The sequence below is a fragment of the Lathyrus oleraceus genome, chromosome 3 (assembly GCF_024323335.1).
Source record: "Lathyrus oleraceus cultivar Zhongwan6 chromosome 3, CAAS_Psat_ZW6_1.0, whole genome shotgun sequence".
NCBI lineage: Eukaryota > Viridiplantae > Streptophyta > Magnoliopsida > Fabales > Fabaceae > Lathyrus > Lathyrus oleraceus.
The window spans coordinates 243830540-243853978 of NC_066581.1; the positions used below are offsets into that span (position 1 = coordinate 243830540).

The 23439-nt window shown below is 42.2% G+C and overlaps 1 protein-coding gene across 1 annotated transcript; it reads left to right on the forward strand.

Moving 5' to 3' along the window:
• The first annotated feature begins 12870 nt into the window (after positions 1–12870).
• Positions 12871–13608, forward strand: LOC127130667 (uncharacterized). Its single transcript, XM_051059638.1, has one exon. The coding sequence runs from the start codon at positions 12871–12873 to the stop codon at positions 13606–13608; it is 738 nt and encodes a 245-aa protein (XP_050915595.1).
• The last annotated feature ends 9831 nt before the right edge of the window (positions 13609–23439 follow it).

The window sequence follows — 23439 nt, forward strand, 5'->3', positions numbered from 1 at the left end:
GATAATGTGTGACGCCAGTGATTACGCTGTTGGAGCCGTTCTAGGTCAGAGAAAAGATAAGAAGTTACATGTGATTTATTATGCCAGTAGAACCCTAGACGCTGCACAGCTCAATTACGCAACAACCGAAAAAGAGCTCCTAGCTGTAGTTTTTGCAATAGACAAATTTAGATCTTATCTAGTAGGAGCCAAGATTTTAGTTTATACCGACCATGCTGTCATTCGTTACTTACTAAGCAAAAAGGATGCCAAGCCTAGGTTACTTCGATGGATTCTATTACTGCAAGAGTTTGATTTGGATATCCGTGATAAGAAAGGCACTGATAATGTGGTAGCTGATCACCTATCTAGGCTAGAATACCTGAAACCTGATCCAGTTCCCATAAATGACGATTTTGCCTATGATAGACTGATAGCCCAACTAGAAACCATTGAAGAAGATAACCCAGACCCTCATGAGTATTTTCAAAAATCCTTAGCCATAAGTGATGTACCTTGGTATGCAGACTTTGTTAATTATCTAGCCGCTGACATCATACCCCCTGATCTAAACTACCACCGGAAGAAGAAGTTCTATAGTGATGTGAGAAACTTCTATTGGGACGAACCATTTCTTTTCAAGAGAGGTAAAGATGGCATTTTCCGCCGTTGTGTTCCAGAAGAAGAGGTAAATAATATAATTGAGCATTGTCACTCTGCACCCTATGGTGGACATGCAAGCACATCTAAGACCTACGCCAAGATTCTTCAAGCTGGCCTATTCTGGCCTACTATGTGGCGTGATGTCCATGCTTTCATTGTCAAGTGTGATAGATGCCAACGCACAGGAAATATTTCAAGACGTAATGAAATGCCGTTAAGAAATATCCAAGAAGTAGAACTCTTCGACGTATGGGGTATAGACTTTATGGGACCGTTCCCACCATCTTTTGGAAATCAGTACATCTTAGTAGCTGTTGACTACGTGTCTAAATGGATTGAAGCTATCGCCGCACCCACAAACGACACCAGAGTAGTCATCAAATTATTCAAAAATTATATATTTCCCAGGTTTGGAACACCCCGTTTAGTCATAAGCGATGGAGGATCGCACTTCATATCGAGAATATTTGATAAACTTTTAAGCAAGTATGGAGTTAAGCATAGAGTAGCAACACCATACCACCCACAGACCAATGGACAAGTGGAAGTATCTAATAGGGAGATAAAACAAATCCTCGAGAAGACTGTCTCTATATCTAGAAAGGATTGGTCACAGAAACTTCAAGAAGCATTATGGGCCTATAGAACCGCTTTCAAAACTCCTATAGGAACAACCCCTTATCAACTGGTCTATGGAAAATCATGTCACTTACCTTTTGAATTGGAACATAAGGCCTATTGGGCCATCAAAACTTTGAATTTGGATTACTTGACAGCTGGTGAGAAACGTATCCTTGACATCCACAAATTAGAAGAGCTCAGACAATCTGCCTACGAAAATGCCATCATATACAAAGAAAGAACAAAAGCTTGGCATGACAAAAGAATCATAAGAAGAGACTTCAAAATAGGCGATCCTGTTCTCCTGTTCGATTCTAGGTTACGACTTTTTCCAGGTAAACTCCGTTCGAGATGGACTGGCCCTTTCGAAGTATCTAAGATCCTGAGATCCGGTGCTATTGAAATCAAGAACCAGACATGTAAACCGTTCATCGTCAATGGACAGAGGTTGAAGCCCTACGAAGGAGGTGACATCCCGACAACATACACCTGCCATACTCTGAGTGATCCACCATATCCTTCCAATGATGTTTAAATATCGGTCGTCGAGCTAATGACGTTAAACAAGCGCTACATGGGAGGCAACCCATGGTTTTTCTTATTTTTTGTACTTTTTATTTTTTACTTTTAGTTTATTTTGTTTATATTATTATTATTATGTCAGGACTAACGATTGAATGTTTTATGTGCTTTCAGGACTTGTTTGCTAACCTTGTACAGAATGCAGAACCCTGATGACATGCACGTGGCCTTTAGAGATGATGCACAGAGAGAGCGTTACTATGTTCACATGAGACGCCCTATGGCTCCTACCAGGTACCCTGACCATGACTGCATGGATGCCTTGGGGATAGAGCCAAGCGTCAGATTTTTATGCCATCAACTCCAGTGGGAACAGTTTGACTACAGGAACAACACTTATAGGAACTTGACTCTTGAGTTCCTCAGCTCGTTTCATTATGACCCCTGGGCTGGACCCGATGGACTCGCTGTTTTCAGGTTGTTCGGGATTGACTACTCATTCTCTCACAAGGAGTTTGGTGATTTGCTAGGTTTCCAGACTGCTCCTGATGCTATTCCAGATACACCGATGGGGTATTTTATGAGCAGAGAAGTGGAAAAGTTTTGGACTAAAATATCCGGCGGAGGGAGCCAAGATCCTTCTACCCAGTTTTCTCAGGTAATCCACAACCCTGCATTGAGGTACTTCCAGATGATTCTAGCACATTCTTTCCTAGGTTTTCCAGATACAGAGACACTGCTAAGTGAAGAGGAGATTTTCCTACTGTTTTGTGCGACTCAGTCTCGCCCTGTTGCTTGTGGCAACTTTCTGTTAAAGGGCTTGGCTAGTGTTGCCAGATCATCCGTAGGCATCATCCATGTCGGTGGGATTGTTACACAGATTGCTACTGCATTGGGTCTGTCTCGCAAGTTATTGCACCTCAGGACCTTCTGCTTCTACACCACCCTGGATATTGATTTTTGTCTTGATAGAGGACTGATGAGGAGGGCTTCTTTTGAGCCCAACATGTTTAGACTGCTGATCGACGGCGAAGCGATACACTATTTCACATTACCAGATCAGCTGATGACCAGTGTCCATGATCCTGAAAATTGGAGTTATGCTCTAGAGGGTTATGGAGAGACTGTCGAAGAGCCGAAATCGCCTCCCGCCGCTGAGTACACTCCTACACCTCTTACTCCCCAGATCACTGTTATGTCTAACAATTTGTCTCTGCAGCCACCTGACCTACAAACACAGATTTATGAGCTCCGTAAGGAGACTGCCCTGCTCAAGCAGGAAGTGGCAGACTTAGAGTTACAGATGCAGGTTTCTGATCTCACTCATGCCTCAGAGACCGATGCTCTACATCAGGAGATTGAAGAGCTTCGGAGGGAGATAGCTGAGTTTCGTGGATCAAGCCAGGAAAAGACGCCTACCACATGACTCATTCTACCCTGACAGCATTACCCTAGTATTTTATTTATCGCATTTCCAGACATATTTTACTTTACCGCAGCTTTTATATTTTCATGCACTCTGAATTTCTTATATATATACATATTATGCACTAATGTTAACTTTTTCTTTTTCTTTTGTTTCTTTAATTATTTTATTTTTTGTCGTGCAAAGAAAAAAAAATATAAGACAAAAATATTTTCATTTTTGTCTTTACAAAAAATATGCAAGCCTGAAGCCTTGAAAAGAAGAAGAAAACGCTATTTAGACCCCCCGGAAGACAAAGGTGCAAGAAGGCCCAAAAGGAGGATCCAAAACCACAAGGCCCAGGAATTGGCCTTGTGGCGGGCGCCATAGGCCCTGTGGCGGGCGCCACACCGTACCAACAACAAGTACGGGGCTGAATCCCCATTTCCACCATTTTCATCCCTTTCTTCACCAAAAACCCATTTTTCCAACCTTCCAAATCCTCCTTGAACCCCATTAAAGCTCCCTCATTTCCAAAATACCCACCATCCATAAAACATATCCAACATCCATTTCCATTTTCATCCATCAAAAAACCAAAAAAATCAAAACTTTATCATTCCCTCATAAACCACTTTTTCTACCATTTTCACTACCTAAGGAGCATTCAACAATGGAGTCCAACGGATTTCTTCTTCGTGATGGAAGACCGGGCGAAAGGCAACGGAAAATTATTCAGAGGCTTCAAAGTCGAGAAATTCTCTCGACTAGGTACGTCGACGATAACTGTCTGTATGCTTTGGGTATTTATCATAGTGTTTTTAATTTATTAGAATTTCTAGGCTTGCATAATATTTTCATTAATCAGGAACCTACCTATGAGCGACTGACAACTGAGTTTTTGAGTTCTTTAATATACACTGTCAGTCCTAACACTGCTAGCACTGTCGGTACTGTTATTTTTAGACTGTTCGGAATTGAGTATGAATTCAGTACCGACAATCTAGCAGGTTTGTTAGGAATCCCTCATAGGGAAGGTGCAATTTGTGAGGCACCTTTGGATGCGGAGTGGTCGGCCGAGGTATTTACCTTCTGGCAAAGGCTTTCAAGTTCTTCAATTAATTCTTTCGAAGGGATACTTGCGTCGACCATTCACAACCCGGCCATAAGAGTTTTTAGACTTCTTTTGGCATGTACTATTTTTGGCCGGGAAAGTCCAAACAAGGTAAATGCTCGTGAACTCCTATTTTTGCAAGGATGCCTCACTAGAACCCACATCAATCCGGTCCCGTTTATGCTTGCTCATATGACTTTATTTACTAACAAAACAGGACCGATTGTTTTTGGAGGGCTTGTTACGTATATTGCTCGGGCTCTTGGCCTGAACGATGAGATAGCCACACTTGAACCACTACCTCCTCGCACAATTAATTTAAAATTTCTGAAAGACATGAAATTGTGCCGAGCAAGGAGAGAAGGTGGTTATGAGTTGATGGTTCATGGGGTAGCTATCCCATCTGTTGCTTTACCATGCAGTAGACGTACTGATGTACGTGATGAAAGGAACTGGACCTATGATCTTAATGCTCCACGTGTTTTGGGTCCACTTCCTCCTAATATTCCCGAGGGGGAGGCACATGACACTGATGATGAGTATGATCGGAGAGAGCAGTCTCCCATCCCTCACATGTCCCCCCATCGTCCTTCACAGTCACACACCGCACCATCTTCCTCTAACCCTGTTGCAGGTACTGCTCCTGGATTCCATGTCACCGAGGAGATGTGGCGTGATATGACAGCTAGAGAAGAAAGGCGTGATGGCCTTCTCTCCACTATTTCACAGCAGCTGACGGACAATATGAGCTTCATGCAACAATCGCGATTGGTTTCGGATCGTGCCTATAGCAACGTTTGCCGTACCTTGAACGATATCTCATTAGAGCAGAACCGTCAGAGAGAGTTCAACAGCCAACACTACCAGCTTGTCGAGGCCACTCAGGGTTCCATCTTAGGTAACCTTCGAGAGGTTCGGAGTGCTCAGGCTGCTTTATCAGCACGACTCGACCGGAGGGACCAGCATCGTAGTAGATCCCGTCGTTCCAGACCATCACATCAGGACGGCGAAGGCACCAGTGCCCCTCCTCAGTAGTCTTTTTCAGGTTACCCCCCTTATCTTATTTCGAAACATTGGGGACAATGTTCGATCTAAGTGTGGGAGGGGATTTTATTGCTTTCTGTCATTTCCCCTTTTTAGTTAATTATTTCCTTTCAGTTATTTCCTTTCAGTAATTTAATTTTCTTAGATAATGCATGAGTCTGACGAGTCACCAGTATAGTGTCTTTTTAGTTCATCTTCATTTTTTTCCCATTTCCTTAGCCTTACCAGAAAATTTTTAAAAAAGAAAATGATGTTGTTTCACATGTTTTTTGGGCTTTGGGACAGGTTTAGATTAGGATGTAGTGACCTAGGTCAACTTTTTGAAACATCAGAACCATTTTAGCACCATAGACCTCTTGAATATAGGAATCACTCCTAAACCCCACCATCTTGGCCTTTACTATCATTTTAAAAATTGTCCTAAGTAGTTTATCTTAGCAGTCAGCTCCGGCTTAAGCATGCTCTACGTAGGGGGCCGATGAACATAAGTGAATGATCCAGTGCTAATAAAAAAAAAAAAAAAAAAAAAAAATTTCAAGTCACCTATTGTTAGTTGGTTCAGAGGTATCTGGCACTGAACTTGGTAGGGCGGATTACGATCCGATCCCCCGCAGCTACATTTAGGCGAAATAAAACAGGTTTACACATGCTTATGTGCCAGAAACCTTATGTTATGGATCAGAATCACTAACCGGTCACTCTACTATGAAGCATGTACAGATAACGGGCTTAATGTGATTGCGCCTGAATGAAAAGGACACAAAAAGATGAGAAGATAGGCCTAGGTATTGTGGGATGATATGGAGTGGTTAATATAGGATTGAAGTTTGTGTTTGTGTTACTATGGTACCCTTGGTTCACTTAGTTAGTATCTGTCACTGCATCCTGACTTGAACTTAGAATCCCTTTAGCCCAAAGACAAGTGTTGACACCATATTTTCTTAAGCTTTAATGTTTGCTTGAGGACAAGCAAAGGTTTAAGTGTGGGAGAATTTGATCACACTAAAATTCACCGTATTTCTGACTCCGATTTCGCATGCATTCTTAGCTTTTATTGTTGTTTTGCTTTGTTATTTCTTTGTTTTCTTATGTTTTCAGGTTTTTATAATAATCGGAGCTTGAATCGGGAAAAGGAGCGAAAAAGGAGTGAAAACGGGCGAAAACCTAGAAATTCAGCGTTTTGCACTTACGGCACCCACCGTGGCGGGCGCCATGGGGTTAGCCATGACGTGGCCACGTCTCAAGACCACTCCTCAACCGCCAAGACCCACGATCCCCACTCCATCATCCCCTGTAGGGACCATGGCGGGCGCCATAGGCCTGTGGCGGGCGCCACAAGGCCAAAATCAGTAACCTCCACTTTTTAGTGGAGGGGCGTCCCTGTCATTTCATGCTTTCAGTTTTTACTATAAATAGGACCTTAGATTTTCGTTTTTCTTCATCCAGAATTAGAATTCTCTAGGCATATATCAGTTATAAAGCAGTTGCCATTCCACATCGGGGTGCCTCTGCAATCGAGTGATCGAGTCTGTAATCTGTCTGTGGTTCGAGTTTTTGGAGCACTCTGGAGGAAGTTAATCCTGCCGCCATTTTAATTCAAGTTCGTATTTTACTTTTATTTATTTCCTGCACTCGCACATTTACGTTGTTTATTTCCTGCACTCGCACATTTACGTTGTTTATTTCCTGCACTCGCACATTTACGTTGTTTATTTCCTGCACTCGCACATTTACGTTGTTTATTTCCTGCACTCGCACATTTACGTTGTTTATTTCCTGCACTCGCACTTTACTTTGTTTATTATCCGCACTCGCTTTAAATTACTTTTATGAAAAACTATAAAAAGAATATTTACTTTATCATGTCTAACTAATTCTATAAAGGTGAGAATGTGAGGATCGTAATTAAACCAGTAATCAGTGTAATTGTTCGTGGAAACACCTAAGGGCTATTTTATCTTTCAATTCAAGTAATTGTTTTTAACTATTTCAAAAACAGCCAAAAGCGCTTTGTCTAGTTTATTAGGAGATTTTAGATTAAAAAGAAAAGAGATTTTAAAACGATTTTCGGACGCGTTAGGAAGTTTAAACTCTGGTTCGTAAGAACCTCTTTTTGCTAAGAAGTCCAGGTTAAAATACTTTTCAACTTAGTTAAGATACTATATTTCTTAAAAATAGGTTTACTACTCTAACGCAGTACGCACCTTTTTATCCGTGACAATAGGAGGGGTTGATTAGAGAGTACAACTCGGTTCTGAATACGCGAAAGCGACAGTTCCTGTTAAATTAGTTCTTTTCAAAGGAGAAAACATTGCCCATAAGTAGTTCCACTAACAAGTACTGGATTATCATTGATTGCGTGAATTACATTCGAGCCTGTCTTTATTTATTATTTAAAATTATAATTTTATTTACCATTGCACCCTTATTAAAACCCTTAAAAATAGTTGCCTTAGATACACACCATAACAACAGGTTTGATAGATTGACACTTGGTCTCTGTGGATTCGATAATCTTTTATATTACTTTGACGTGATTCGTACACTTGCGAAAAACACGCATCAGGTATTTAAACACTTTTCTCACTTTTCACACACTTATCACTCTCACTCACTCTCAAACCCTCTCTAAAACCCTAAACCTCTCTGAAGCATTTCTGCAAAATCTTCATCTTCTTCTTCAACCATGGACGCTCAACAACAAGAAGTTTTTAACTTCTCTCAACAAATGGAATCCACCACCACTGCTCAAACTTCAAGCATTCCAACTCCAACTGTTACAGGAGTCTCCCTCACCCCAGTTTACAAAGAACCTCATGTTCTTGACCGTGCACCCCACATTAACCTAGCAACTCCCTTTGAGGGACTGGATGTGTTATGTGAAACACTTGTGGATTTTGACAACTTAAGGAGAAATGGCGTTGATCTTACTGAAGAACTTCGTCAACAAGGTTGGGGAAACTACTTCCAAAGGCTCTATGGCCCTGTTTACCCACTTCTCATCAAGGAGTTCTGGAGATTTGCAGATGCTGATGATCATTTCATCGTCTCCTTTGTTTTGGGTGTAAAAATAGTCATTACTGAAGAATCAATTGCTTCCCTGTTGAATATGGAGAAAGATGGAGGTAAAAGGATTTACAACATCAACCCTAGATCTAGGCGCGTTGCTGAAGTAATCAATCCAACCATCTTCAAATCCAACTCTGAAGGAAACCCTTCAAAGAACAAAGAGCTGCATCAGAACCTTAGAGTGTGGCTCAAGATCATTCTGGGAACTATTCACCACCGCCCAGCATCTAACTCTTCTGATTACATCAATGCAGATCAGAAGTGCATCCTATATTGCATTCACAAGGGTGTGAAGATCTGCCTTCCTGCACTACTCTTCAGATACCTAAGAGACTCTGTCAGGGAGACCAGAAACAACATGAAGCCCAGATCCTACATCCCTCTGGGAAGATTGTTATCTGATGTTTTCATTGAGAATGGGCTGGTAGATCATCTGGAGAAGGCCAAGCTGATGCAAGATCTGGCAATAGATACTGGGAAGCCTCTGAACGCCAGAAATCTCAAAAGTATGGGAATAATAAAGAAGATTCAAGTCAGACCCACGCTGGATACATCCTGGGATTCCTTGAAAGATCAGAGGAAGCTGCCTCATGGTCTTGCTAGGTTCTACAAGAATGAACCCAGAGATGCGGTTGCTATCTATCTTAATCGTCTGCTGGATGAAGGTGTTGACATCTCTGACTTCAGCCTCGACGATTGTCTAGATTCAGAAGAAGACTTCGTCAGGTACAAGAGAGGTCTCTCTGAGAAGAAGATAGCACCACAGGCAAAGAAGGCAAGACTTGGAGAATCCTCTGGAAGCAGATCTCCAGCTCCTCTGCAAATTTCTACTGGTACGTCTGTTCCTCCTATTTCCTCTGCACCTCTGATGGTTTCCTCTACTCCTTCCTCTAATCCTCTCCCAACACCACCCATTTTTACAACCTCTGAAATCCCACCTTCAACCACCAGAACTTCACAACCTTCACCAATTTTAAATATCACTCGTACCTTCATACCTCCTTCTGAACCTGAACAAATGAACCAAAGCACTTCCTCTTCATCCTCTTCAGAACCAGAATCACCACCATACCATCAAATCTCCTCTGACCAAGAATACTCTGACCCTGACTCTCCAACCTTAGCCCAAATTCAGGCTCAAAACCTTGCTTCACAACAACAAACACAATCTGAAGAAACTTCACCTCCACCAAAACAAACAACCAACATTACTTCTGAAGACCAACCCTCTGAAACTCAACCCTCTGACCTCCACACCTCTGATATCACCCCTCCAAACACCTCCGCTGAATCTGAACCTTTAGACTTAAACCCTCTTTACGCTTCACCCCAAAGCTCTGAACCTCAACCTGAACCAGAATCTGAACCTCTCACTTTAAACCTCAGCCCTCAAATTCCTTCACCTCAAACCTCTGAACCAAACCTTTCTGTACCTACCCTTGAGGAAGCCATCATGCTGGTCGCAGGGGCTTCAGTACAAAAGGTCAAGTCTCTGACCACTAACTCTGAAGTCAGTGATGATCCTGACTCTGTAAGGACACACTGGAACAGAGTCATTGGCTGGATGACCTCTGAGGCTTTTAGACTGAAGAACATCTCTGAACAAGTCAGAAATGGCTACATCAGAGATGCTGAGGAAAGACTTCAGGAAAGACTTGCTAGAGAAGCTGAAGCCAGAAGGCTGGAAGAAGAGAGATTAGCAAGAGAAGCTGAAGAAGAGGCTAGAAGGCTGGAGGAAGAAAGAGCAAGAGAAGCTGAAGCTCTAAGGATAAAGGAAGCTGAAGCACAAGCTGCTGCTGAAGCTGAAGCGCTGGCTGCTGCTGAAGCACAGCAGGCTCTGACTCAGGGGGAGTCTTCTTCTTCTGTTATCCCTATGGTTTTCCAGACTCTGAAAGAACTTAAGCAAGATCAGAATGAACTCCGTGCCAGAATGGATAAGCAAGACACTGTCAACGACAATATTCAGAACATGCTGACTATGTTGCTTCAGAGAATGCCTCCGCCTCCGAACCCCTAGGCACTTAGGATATTTCTTTTGCTTTCCTGTTGTTTTGTTTGCTTTCACTGATTCTGATTTTTTTTTCTGTTGCTTTGCCTTTTTCTATGAATACAATGTTTTTCTCTTCAATTATTTATTTTTGCTATGTCTTTTTGATTCTGACAAAAAGGGGGAGAAGTCATTAATAGCTCTGATGAAAATATTGTCTAAATACCTTAAGCATTCTGCAACATATTTTTCTTAAAAATAAATTTATCTAACCTGGACTTAAGAAATTGCAGAAGGTATCAAGAAACCTCTTTACTTAGAAGCTCTGGTAAGAACTTCTGAACTCCCTAGCACTATCTAAGGGGGAGCTCTTGTCTATCTAATCTAATATTATGCATGTTTCATCTGCTAATTAAGATTGTTTTGTCATCATCAAAAAGGGGGAGATTGTAAGAACAAAAATTGTTCTACAACAGATTCCTTGATTTTGATGATAACAAAGGATGAAACCAAAAATGGCACCCTAACGAAAAGTTTCTAAGTGTGCAGGATTCTAAAGAAAGAAGGAAGAAATCTGATGACATCATCAGATACAAAACCAGATTAGATACAAATTATCAATACATCAGAAGCATCTGAAGTGGAAACACGTTCAAGAAAGTCTAACTCTGAGCAATACATCAGAAGCATCTGAACAAGAATACGCTCTAGAAGTTCTGACTCTGAACAACGGTTGTCTAACTCCAGAAACTTTCAGCGCTATCTGAAGAATCCATCAGAACTCAAAAGAGATCTACATCAGAAGCAAGATTCCAAGAGTCTCAGATACACGAAGACTCTGATCATGGATTTGCTAATTATGAAAGAGTAACGTTAAAGTCAAGTAAAGATTTGCAAATGGATTTCCTAAAACAGAAAGAGACGTTAATCTCCAATTTCAATAAAGAAGATACTATATGTGGTAAGTAGTCTTTTCAAGGAGAGAAAGTTATCCTGCATAAGCTATTTATGTTATGGCGTAAATTCATTTTATTACTCATCAGTTTCAACTACTACCTCACTGATCTATATAAAGGACTGCAAATCAACATTCAACATACAACACATACAAGGAAAAATTATACTGAAACATCAACGCTCAAGAAAATACTCTTACTCTCTAAATCTTCACGAAGCTTTTGCTTATAACGTGAATCACCTTGTTCTTACTATTGTAATATTTGCTTTCTTAGAAGCACTCTAGATTACATAAATCTTTCATTCATTGTTTGTTTATTTCCTCAAGTGACTCTGTGTAGTCTGTATACTTGAGAGGACTAAGAGATCTTTCTCTTAGACGTTGTTTGTAATCAATCTTTCAAGATTAGTGGATTAAGTCCTTGTTGAAGGCGAAATCACCTCGGCCGGGTGGACTGGAGTAGCTTTGTGTTATAAGCGAACCAGTATAAAATCCTTGTGTGATTTTCATTTTGAAAAAGCGCTTATTTTTCCAAACAATTCAAACCCCCCCCCCCCCTTTCTTGTTTTTCTCACCTTCAGACTCTGGGAACCTCATCTTAAACTGAAGTCCGTCTTCATGATTGGCGATCGTGTAGTATTGAACCGAAGGGTGTACACTCTGTTCGAACAATACGAGGATCCCACTTAGAGTAGACCGATTCAGAACTTCCATTTCAATGTGGCTAGCCCATTATTACGATGGAAGACTGAACTTGGTCCATGACTCTAAGTTCTTATCATGAAAATGGATAACCTTAGGAGCAATCCTTGATGTGTGGGGTAAAAGACATAGAACCGCCGTTAAGTTGAACCTTGTGATATGTGTGAAACCTGGATCCCTGTCGTTGCATAAACATCATGTTGCATTCATTATGAGCATAGCAAAATCATTTACACACTTTTTATTTTCAGGGAATTTCAAAATTTTCAGTTAATTAAGCATTCAAGAAAAAATGGAGTCAGAAAAGAAAAAAACATTCCAAATCAAAGCTAAGGTACCGTGTGTGAAGAAGTTCATTGCATTTAGAGATGGGTTGACTAATATCCGTCGAGACGCATTCACACTCAAATATGGGAAGATTCTACACTTGTTGTCTGTACCAGTACAAAAGGATGTTATTACCGCAATAGCCCAGTTTTATGATCCACCACTCAGAAGTTTCCTCTTTAGAGATTTCCAGTTGGCCCCGACTTTGGAAGAATTCGGAAGAATATTGGACTCTCCTAAGCAGAAGAAGGGACCATACAGGGGGCTAGGTCAAATCCCTAAACCCAAAGAGTTGGCTGAAGTACTAGACATCCTAGTCAAAGATCTAACCCCTAACATCAAAATTTGGGGGAAGGTGCAAGGAATTCCACAAGAGTACCTGGAGAAAACTGCTCAAAGCTTTGCTAAAGCCCAGAAGTGGGAAGCCCATGATACTATTATGGCTTTACTTATTTTTGGATTGGTGTTATTTTCCTAACATGGAGAAGTTAATTGATGTAGCAGCTATTAGCGTGTTTTGGGCCGTCAAGGTTAAGAATGAAGATCCAGTACCCGCACTACTAGCAGATGTTTATCACACCTTGCACTTACGCTTTGAGAAAGAGGGGGGACTGATGTTATGTTGCATACCACTCCTTTACCAATGGCTTGTCTCTCATATGTTCAAAGAGGTTGATACAATTGAAAGTATGGATGGATATGAGTGGTCTCAAAAGCTAGTAGGACTCACTGAAAATACCATTATTTGGTATCCCCATGGCTTGAATGTGGGAGATACAATTACTAGTTGTGGAGAATTTCCGAATATACCATTAATAGGGTCAAAAGGATGCATTAACTACAATCCTGTTTTAGCAGTAAGGCAGTTGGGTTATCCTATCACATACAAACCAGATGACCAGTTGTTAGAAGGTTTTGTATTCCACGATATGGAGGATCCTGTTATGCTGAGAAGGGTTATCCGAGCCTGGGAGAAAGTTCGCTTCAGAGGACAAGACAAAGGAAAGGGTGTCATAGGGGATAGAGAACCCTATCATCAATGGGTCACCAGAAGAAGTCAAGAGATCAAGCTGCCATTCATCCTCGATCCTCCAACTCAACCTCCACCACCAGAACCCATCCCTGTCTCCATGGAAGAAGTGGAAGCGTTGAGAGCTACTATAGCAAGACTTGGACGAGAAAATGAAGAGCTACAGACCAACGTCCAGCATGTTTGAAATGAAAGAAATGAAATAAAGTGGGAACTAGAGAGGAAGAAGGCCCAGCTTGAAGCGACTGAGGAAAAGGTCGACAAGGAAGAACATAAGAGAAAGAAAGTGAAGGTAGGCATGGAACAAGTTGATCACTGCCTAGAAACCATTAAAGAGCAGTTGAGACAAGTTGAGAAAAAATGCCAAAAGAATAAGCGATGGTGGCTACGAGTTACAGAAGAGAAAAAAGAAGTTAGAGAGATATTGGAGGCTAAGATACAAGATCTCACTATCTCCCTCCATAATGTTGTGACCCAAGCCAGGCACGAGCGCCGACTTAAGGAAAGAGCCCTTGAAGCTTCTCGAGTCACACCTACAACTTGGGCCGAGAAATGTCAAGAAGCAAAAGATGCTAGAGAAGTTGCTCAACATTGGAAAGATAGATTCAAGGCATTCCATCAAGACAGTGTGATATGGCTAAGGGAAAGAGAGCAAGTCATTGAGGATTACGATACCTTTAGGAGAACTATCAATTTCTTGCAAGCGGACAAAGATGGGTACCGTGCAAAGCTCAACGGTTTGGTACAATTCTGCAACTGGACGACCCAAGAAATGCCTTGGAGGTTGAGAGAGGCAGTGGAAGGATCGGACCAACATGACACGCATCCCGCTGTAATCCGTTTTGTTATGATGTGTGAGGGGATTGTGAAGAGGTTCAAGATTGAATTAGAAGAACTCATAACTCGAAAGACTGCTATGTGATTCTTTTGATTGTCTTATATTCAGTTTAGTATTTGAGCTGTATCGATTTGGGCGGTTATGCCTTTGTACTCCGTACTTTAAACATTTGAATGAAGTAGGATGATCCTCATTTTTATTTCCTGACTTTATGTTTTCTTCGAATGCTTAATATACCTACAACCTTTTGCATCACATTCGCATCCTCATTATGCATCATGCTTCATAAAAACAAAAAAACTTACCCAACCTTTTGCCCTCTATCCAGTAACGCTGACTAATCAACACTGGTACGAGACGCGAAGCAACTACGAGATGACGTTAGAGCAAGTGGAGGCTAACCAAGCTACCATGAGGTCAGACATCAATACGATCCAAGAGAAGATGGATCAACTGCTGGAAACAATGCTCGCCATCGCCCAGAGAGAGAGGGTTGCGGATGCAGAAGCTAAGGCTAGAAGGAATGATAACCCATCAAGTTTGGTCCACCAAGACGAGAGCTTCGTCCACGTCAAGAAGAGTCTGGTTCATATACCAGTAGGAAGCAAAGGAGATGGGGATCGTGCAGAGCCTTCTGAGGCGCCTGCTCATTATGGGTCCGAAATGGGAGATGACCCATACGAAGCTTTCTATGTGCCTGATCATCCGAAGCCAAAGATACTTCCAGACCCCGCTGCAGATAGGCTTCGTGCCTTGGAAAAGAAGATCAAAGCTATCGAAGGGAATAATATCTTCGGTGCCTCTGCCATGAACATGCGCTTGGTATCAAATTTGGTCATTCCGGCTAAATTTAAAACTCCTGATTTCGAGAAATACAAAGGCCAGACTTGCCCAAGAAGTCACCTGGTGATGTACTTCAGGAAAATGGTTGCTCATACCGAAAACGAAAAACTGCTTATACATTGTTTCCAAGACAGTTTGAGTGGAGCGTCTCTAAGATGGTACATGAGCTTAGAGCAATGGCGGATTCAAAGCTGGGAAGATTTGGCTGACGCATTTCTCCGTCAATACAAATATAATCTAGATATGGCGCCCGACTGAATGCAGTTGCAAGGGATGGCAATGAAGGAAAAAGAGTCATTTAAAGAATACGCCCAGCGATGGAGAGAGTTGGCTGCTCAGGTAGAGCCACCATTGTCTGAGAAGGAAATGACTGGAATATTCGTGGACACGCTGAAGGACCCATTCTTTGATAGATTGGTGAGTAGTGCAGCATCCGATTTTGCGCATCTGGTCACAATCGGAGATCGCATAGAAAAGGGTCTGAGGGATGGAAAGATTTCAGGAGCCGTGGCAACCCCTAGCGCACCGAAAAAGTATTCTGGAGGCTTCCAGAAGAAAAGAGAGGGTGAAACGCACGCTGTATCTAGAGGCTATAAGGGGAAGCAACAGGCTTCATATGGCCAAGTCGCTGCCGTGGTATCCATACCTTATCAACAACCCATACAACAACAACCAATGTATCAACCGCATCATCAACAACCTCATCAACAGCAGAACACAGCACCACCAAGACAATTCAGGTCAAGGCCTCCAAGAAGGCAACTTGACCCTCTACCAGTACCTTATAGCCAAATATTCCCATATTTGCAAAAGGAGGTCCTTCTGACGTTGAGAGAGTTAAAACCGGTTGTCTTTCCATATCCACCCGGATATGATGCTAATGCCCATTGTGAATTTCACATGGGGGCGCCCGGCCACACCCTGGAGAATTGTTTTGCATTTAAAAATAGGGTGCAAGACCTAATTGAAGCAAAGGCTGTCACCTTCACTCCGAGACGCCCGAACGTGAACACTAATCCCATGCCAACACATGGAGATGCTTCTGTCAGTGCCATTGAGGAGAGTGATCAAGGAGAACTGATTCTTAAGGTTGAAGAGATTCAAACCCCTATCGCCAGGATAGGGGCACAACTGTTAGAAAGTGGTCTAGTCCCAAAGGAGCTAGTCAATGATGATAATGATAAAGGGTTGAGGAATTTTATACAACAAATGCTGGACCAAGGCGAGTTACAGATAAATCGTCGTGTCAAGAACAAGGAAGAGGAAGAGATAGCCGTCGTGGTGGACATCCTTTATGATGAGGTTAAGATGGACATCCTTTATGATGAGGTTAAGGTGGACATCCTTTATGACGAGGTTAACGTGGAAATCCCTACCAGCCCATTGGTGATAGAGTGTCCAGCACCGTTTGCGTATAAAGATGAGAAGGCGGTACCATGGATATATCAGCCCAGAGCTTTTAAGCAAGGGCAGGAAGACCGACCCGTGGTAATCAATGAACCAAACGTCACCTCAATTGTGGGGCCAGCTGGAATGATGCGCAGTGGCCGAGTGTTCGCGCCGAGGGCTGTTGATGCTTCTACAAAAGCCAAAGGGAAACAAGTTGCTACTCCTGTCCAAATCCCTGTCCCAAATCAAGAAATGCAAGACTTGCACCTATCTCCTAAAGCCGTAGTCACTCGTGAGGAGGCCGAGGAGTTTCTAAGGATAATTAAGAAAAGTGATTATAAAGTGGTGGACCAGTTGAATCAAACACCTTCAAAAATCTCTATGTTATCTCTGTTGCTCAACTCAGAAGCGCACAGGAATTCATTATTGAAAGTGTTAAGCGCAACACATATCACGAAAGACATAACGACAGAACAGTTTGATGACGTGATAGCGTGCGTAACCACTAGAAATTTTTTGGGGTTTAACGATGATGAACTGCCAGTTGAGGGAAAGAACCATAACAAGGCCCTACATATCTCCTTGAAATGCATAGACATTATACTATCAAGGGTATTAGTAGACACAGGTTCCTCACTAAATGTCATGCCAAAAACCACCTTGATAAAGCTGCCAATGGAGGGGGTGAACATGAAGCCCAGTACCCTAATTGTGAAGGCATTTGATGGCTCAAGACGAGCAGTGATAGGAGAGGTTGACCTACCAATCAAAATAGGCCCAACTTTTTTCAATATCACATTCCAGGTCATGGACATACATCCCGGTTATAGTTGCCTACTTGGGAGACCATGGATCCACTCTGCAGGCGCTGTCACCTCCACTCTACACCAAAAGCTAAAATTCATTACAAATGACAAGATGATTGTGATTGGAGGGGAGGAGGATATCTTGGTTAGCCACTTAACATCTTTCCGATATATTGAGGTGGATGGCGAGATAACCGAGACACCATTTCAGTCCTTGGAAGTGGTAAATATGATGGCTGTCCAACGGACAATGGAGACTCCGAAGTCAAGACCGTCCATGGCCTCGTGGCAAGGAGCTAAGGTTGTGATGGAAAGTGAGAATGCTCAAGATTGGGGCAAAGTGGTGGAAGTGAACCAGAAGCAAGACAAGTTTGGGTTAGGGTATGACCCATCGTCAATTGAAGCCGGTAACCAACACGATAAAGAGCAGATTCCTCCTGTAGAAGAAACGTTCATCAGTGCTGGCCACATTTTTGGCAACCAGGTGGCAATGATCAATGTTGAAGATCACGAGGAAGGGGTGTATAGCTGGATACGACAAGCCGCGTCTAATGAAGAACTGACAAACTGGAAGGTTGTGGAAGTCCCTCAATTTTTTCAAAAGTAATCTTATTATTTCAGACAAAACCCTGTGCTCTGCCCAAGGCACAGTGACATGTTGTAGGGCCTCCTTTATCTTTTTAAGAGTTTTTATATCAATAATAAATGGAGATTTGCATTCAATTTTTTGTTCCTTTCCTTTCGTTTTTCTATTACAAAAAATGGCATCAATTTTTAATGCACGCACTTTCTAAATAAACTGCACAAATCATAACATGCAGAGACACCACCGTGACCATTGATAACGACACTGATATGGTCTGGCATGACTTTGATTGTCCAATCTACCAAGCTGAAGATGAAGTGGGGGAAGATTGCGAACTCCCTGAAGAGTTGGCCAAATTACTCAGACAAGAGGAGAAGGTCATTCAACCACACCAGGAGGACGTCGAAGTTATCAACCTGGGATCAGAAGAAGACAAAAGAGAAGTAAGGGTAGGCGCCGCGCTTCAAGATGCAGTGAAGACTAGATTGATAGAGCTCCTCCATGAATATGCTAATGTGTTTGCATGGTCATACCAAGATATGCCCGGATTAGACACTGATATCGTGACCCACAAGCTTCCCCTTAAAGAAGAATGCTCTGTTGTCAAACAAAAGCTAAGAAGAACTCGACCAGATATGGCTCTCAAGATCAGAGAAGAGGTGAGAAAGCAGTTTGACGCTGGTTTCCTGGAAGTCGCTAAGTACCCACAATGGGTTGCCAACATTGTATCGGTACCAAAGAAAGATGGGAAAGTCCGCATGTGCGTAGATTACCGAGACTTGAATAGAGCTAGTCCCAAAGACGATTTCCCATTACCTCACATTGATGTATTGGTAGATAACACAGCCCGGTTCTCTGTATTTTCCTTCATGGGTGGCTTCTCTGGATACAACCAAATTAAAATGGATCCCGATGACATGGAGAAGACCACGTTCATTACCCCTTGGGGCACCTTTTGTTACAAGGTAATGCCGTTTGGACTAAGGAACGTTGGGGCAACATATCAACACGCTATGGTGACTCTCTTTCATGACATGATTCATAAAGAGATCGAGGTGTATGTTGACGACATGATTGCCAAATCCCAGACAGAAGAGGAACATATCACTAATCTGGAGAAACTGTTCGCTCGTTTGAGGAAGTTTAGGTTGAGACTTAATCCTAACAAATGCACATTTGTGGTTTGATCTGGGAAGCTTTTAGGCTTTATTGTAAGCCAAAAAGGAATCGAAGTAGACCCCGACAAGGTTCGAGCCATTCAGAACATGCCTGCACCAAGGACTGAGAAGGAAGTCCGTGGTTTCTTGGGAAGACTGAATTACATCGCTCGGTTTATCTCTCATCTTACTGCCACGTGTAAACCAATATTCAAGCTTCTAAGGAAGAATCAAGGCGTGGAGTGGAATGATGACTGCCAAATAGCCTTCAACAAAATCAAAGAATACTTACAAGAGTCGCCGATTCTGATGCCCCCTGCAGAAGGGAGACCCCTCATCATGTACTTAACAGTGCTCGACGAGTCCATGGGTTGTGTATTGGGACAACAAGATGAGACTGGTAGAAAAGAGCATGCCATATATTATCTGAGCAAGAAGTTTAATGATTGCGAGACCAGATATTCCTTACTCGAGAAGACTTGTTGTGCACTCGCATGGGCCGCTAAGCGTCTCAGGCAGTACATGCTAACTCATACGACTTGGTTGGTATCTAAAATGGATCCCATCAAGTATATATTCGAGAAACCAGCTCTTACAGGTAGGATTGCCCGATGGCAGATGTTGTTATCAGAGTACGATATTCAATATGTTGCACAAAAGGCAATCAAAGGAAGCGTACTAGCAGACCATCTTGCTCACCAACCGTTAGAGGATTACCAACCTTTGAAGTTTGACTTCCCAGATGAGGACATCATGGTTGTCAAGGATGCTGAAGACTCCGAACAAGAGGATAATCTCGAACCAAAAGCAGGCTGGACTCTCATGTTCGACGGCGCCTCAAATGCAATAGGCCATGGAATTGGGGCAGTGTTGATGTCTCCCAAGCATTTCCATCTACCGTTCACTGCAAAGCTATGTTTTACCTGCACAAATAACATGGCTGAGTATGAAGCTTGCATATTAGGATTGGAAGAGGCTATTGAGTTAAAGATCAAGGTGCTAGAAGTATTCGGGGATTCCGCCCTAGTGATACATCAGATCAGAGGTGATTGGAAAACAAGACATGCCAACCTAATTCCCTATCGGGATTACGTGCTGAAGTTACTCCCAAAGTTCGACAAAATCACTTTTTCTCATATTCCTCGAGAAGAGAATCAGATGGCAGATGCTTTAGCAACCTTGGCTTCCATGTACAAGTTGATATGGCCCAACCATCAGCCTCACATTGAAATTAGGCGTTTTGATGAACCTGCGCATTGCTTGACGACAGCAGAAGAGCCAGATGGTAAACCCTGGTTCTTTGACATCAAACGATATCTAGAGAAGCAGGAATACCCGGCAGAGGCCTCTAGCCTTGACAAAAGGACCCTCTGGAGGCTGGCATCGAAGTTCCTCTTGAATGGGGAGGTATTGTACAAGCAGAATTATGACATGGTTTTGTTGAGGTGTGTGGACGAACACGAAGCTAATCAACTTATGAAGGACATACACGAAGGGTCTTTCGGCACACACGCAAATGGGCACTCCATGGCGAAGAAAATCCTGAAGGCAGGGTACTACTGGTTAACGATGGAAGCCGATTGTTATCATTACACGAGAGCCTGCCATAAATGCCAAATTTATGATGACAAAATACATGTACCGCCTACCCCGCTGAATGTTATAGCATCACCTTGGCCTTTCTCTATGTGGGGCATTGACATGATCGGGATGATAGAACCCAAAGCATCTAATGGGCATAGGTTTATCTTGGTGGCCATAGACTACTTTACCAAATGGGTGGAAGCCGCATCTTATGCGAATGTCACAAAGCATGTAGTCGCCCGTTTCTTAAAGAACAACATCATATGCCGATATGGGGTTCCCAACAAAATCATCACTGATAATGGGTCCAATCTCAACAACAAGACCATGGAGGAGTTATGCATAACGTTCAAAATCGAGCATCACAACTCGTCACCATATCGACCTAAGATGAATGGGGCTGTTGAAGCTGCGAACAAAAATATCACGAAGATCATCCAGAAGATGGTAGTCACGTATAAGGATTGGCATGAGATGCTACCTTTTGCGTTACATGGTTATCGTATGTCAGTACGAACTTCAACAGGGGCAACCCCGTACTCCTTAGTATACGACATGGAAGCAGTTCTCCCCATAGAAGTAGAGATTTCCTCGATGAGAGTCTTGATGGAGGCTAAGTTAGATGAGGCAGAATGGGTTCAATCAAGGTACGACGAGCTCAACCTTATTGAGGAGAAACGCTTGAAAGCATTAGGTCACGGTCAACTATATCAGAGGCGCCTTAAGAAGGCATTCGACAAGAAAGTTCGTCCCAGGGTGTTTCAAGAGGGTGATTTGGTGCTGAAGAAAATCTTGCCCATTCAAAAGGATTCTAGGGGGAAGTGGACACCAAATTATGAAGGTCCATTTGTGGTGGTTAGAGCCTTTTCCAGAGGCGCTCTAATCCTGGCAACTATGGATGGTGATGAATTGCCACTTCCTACCAATGATGATGCTGTTAAAAAGTACTTTGCCTAGAAAAGTGGAATGATAAAAAGCCGCTAAATCGAAAACCTGAAAAGGCGATTTAGGCAAAAATGGCTATCCCGGTGGATCGAAAACCTGAAAGGGCGATCCAGGCAAAAATTAGGGATAAAAAATTAAAAAAATTTGACCCGCTGAGTTGAAAACCCGAAAGGGCGGCTCAGGCAAAAATGGGTATCTTGGTGGATCGAAAACCCGAAAGGGCGATCCAGGCAAAAGTTAGGGATTAATTCCAAGGCAAAGAACTGTACTTTCAAGCGTCTAGCATATCCCTCGAAGACAAAGAATCAACCTACCTGACTTTTCCAAAGGCGAGGTGCTTGGATTATCAAAGACATAAGGATCATAGCAGTGTGGAGACTCAATAGGAACTCAGTTTTATTGCCGCTTGTTTCTACACACTGCAATTACCTCATTAAGGAATTGGATCTTTATGTACAATCGCCCATTCAAGGGTCAAATCAATAAAAGAGAAATTTTCTCGACAAAAGTTGTGCCCAAATTATTTTGCATTTTATGTGTTTGTTTGCAAAGCACCTTTATTTTTTATAAACATCACTCTTAAAGATTTTGGAGAAAATAAAAAACACATAATTGAACGAAGTAATAAAATTGCTTTTGAAAAAGTAAAAGGATAAATCTCTTAGTCTCCAAGTTTGCTCTTGTTTTTCATAAAGGTGTAGGACTGTGTGCAGGCACCTATGTTCATCCCAATTGCTAATCAACACCTCTCGTAGATATACTCATGGTATAGCCAAACCGGGGCAAGCCTAGAATGCATTTCCAGCAAAAACATTAAATCATAGTTGGAGTATCGTGTGTTGAGAAGTCTGAACCCTTCAGTGATTTGGGGCACCCCGGATAAATTCCCAAAATCACCCAGTGGGGCATCAATTTTTGATCTCCATTATAACAAAAGTCCACACCATTGGCACCATCACCCAAAGCAAAAACGCCCTAACCAGGGAAAATCTCAATTATCCATTCGCATACCCGCATGCATCACATGCGCCATGTACATCAATTACATACATAATTTTCCTACCAAATAGGAAGATTCACCAAGAAGAAATCATATCAATCATTGGCATCCATATGCATAGCCTTATATGATTCGCATTCCCATATGCGTAGTTAAATATCCCCAGCAAATGCATAATGCATACACCTCAGGCATCCTCCAATGCATAGCATTTCCACCACAAAGCGGAACATTATACAAAAAAATCAAACATAATATGATAAGGATCTAAGGTCATTCATGTCTATCTTAGATATTCCTCATTTCCCAAATAAAGTTATCACCCTACGTGCGCTCATGGAATTATTTCCTGGCCAGTCATTTCTCTCAACTTCGTGGTTGATAGTGATATTCCCAACATTTTCCTTACTACCATTGCTCCCCGAGCAGAGGTTACCATAAAAGTCTCTTGTGAGCTTCTTTCTTGCAGGGCTTCTTCATCATATTTCCTCCAAAAGGAATCTTTTCTAAAAATATCCCCCCAACAGACATTCATTCTTTGAGATATTACTTCATTTATATGGAGAATCTCATTTTCGTTACTGTTTGAGATGTTGTCTCATCAATATGAGGAGTCTCATTCCAGTTTTTCTTTTGATATACTGCTCTAGTATCCTCGAAGAGTCTCAGATTCAATTAAGATATCATTCCCTTGTTCGGAATATCTTAATTCTGTCATATGAGATGCTGCTTCGACTCGATACAGAGAATCTCATCTTTTGCTGTTTGAGATGCTATCTCATCAATATGAGGAGTCTCATTTCAGTTTTTCTTTTGAGATACTGCTCTAGTATCCTCGAAGAGTCTTAGATTCAATTAAGGTATCATTCC

Excerpts from the sequence above, each read along its gene's own strand:
- LOC127130667 (XM_051059638.1), top strand. The coding sequence starts at position 12,871 with ATGGAGAAGTTAATTGATGTAGCAGCTATTAGCGTGTTTTGGGCCGTC.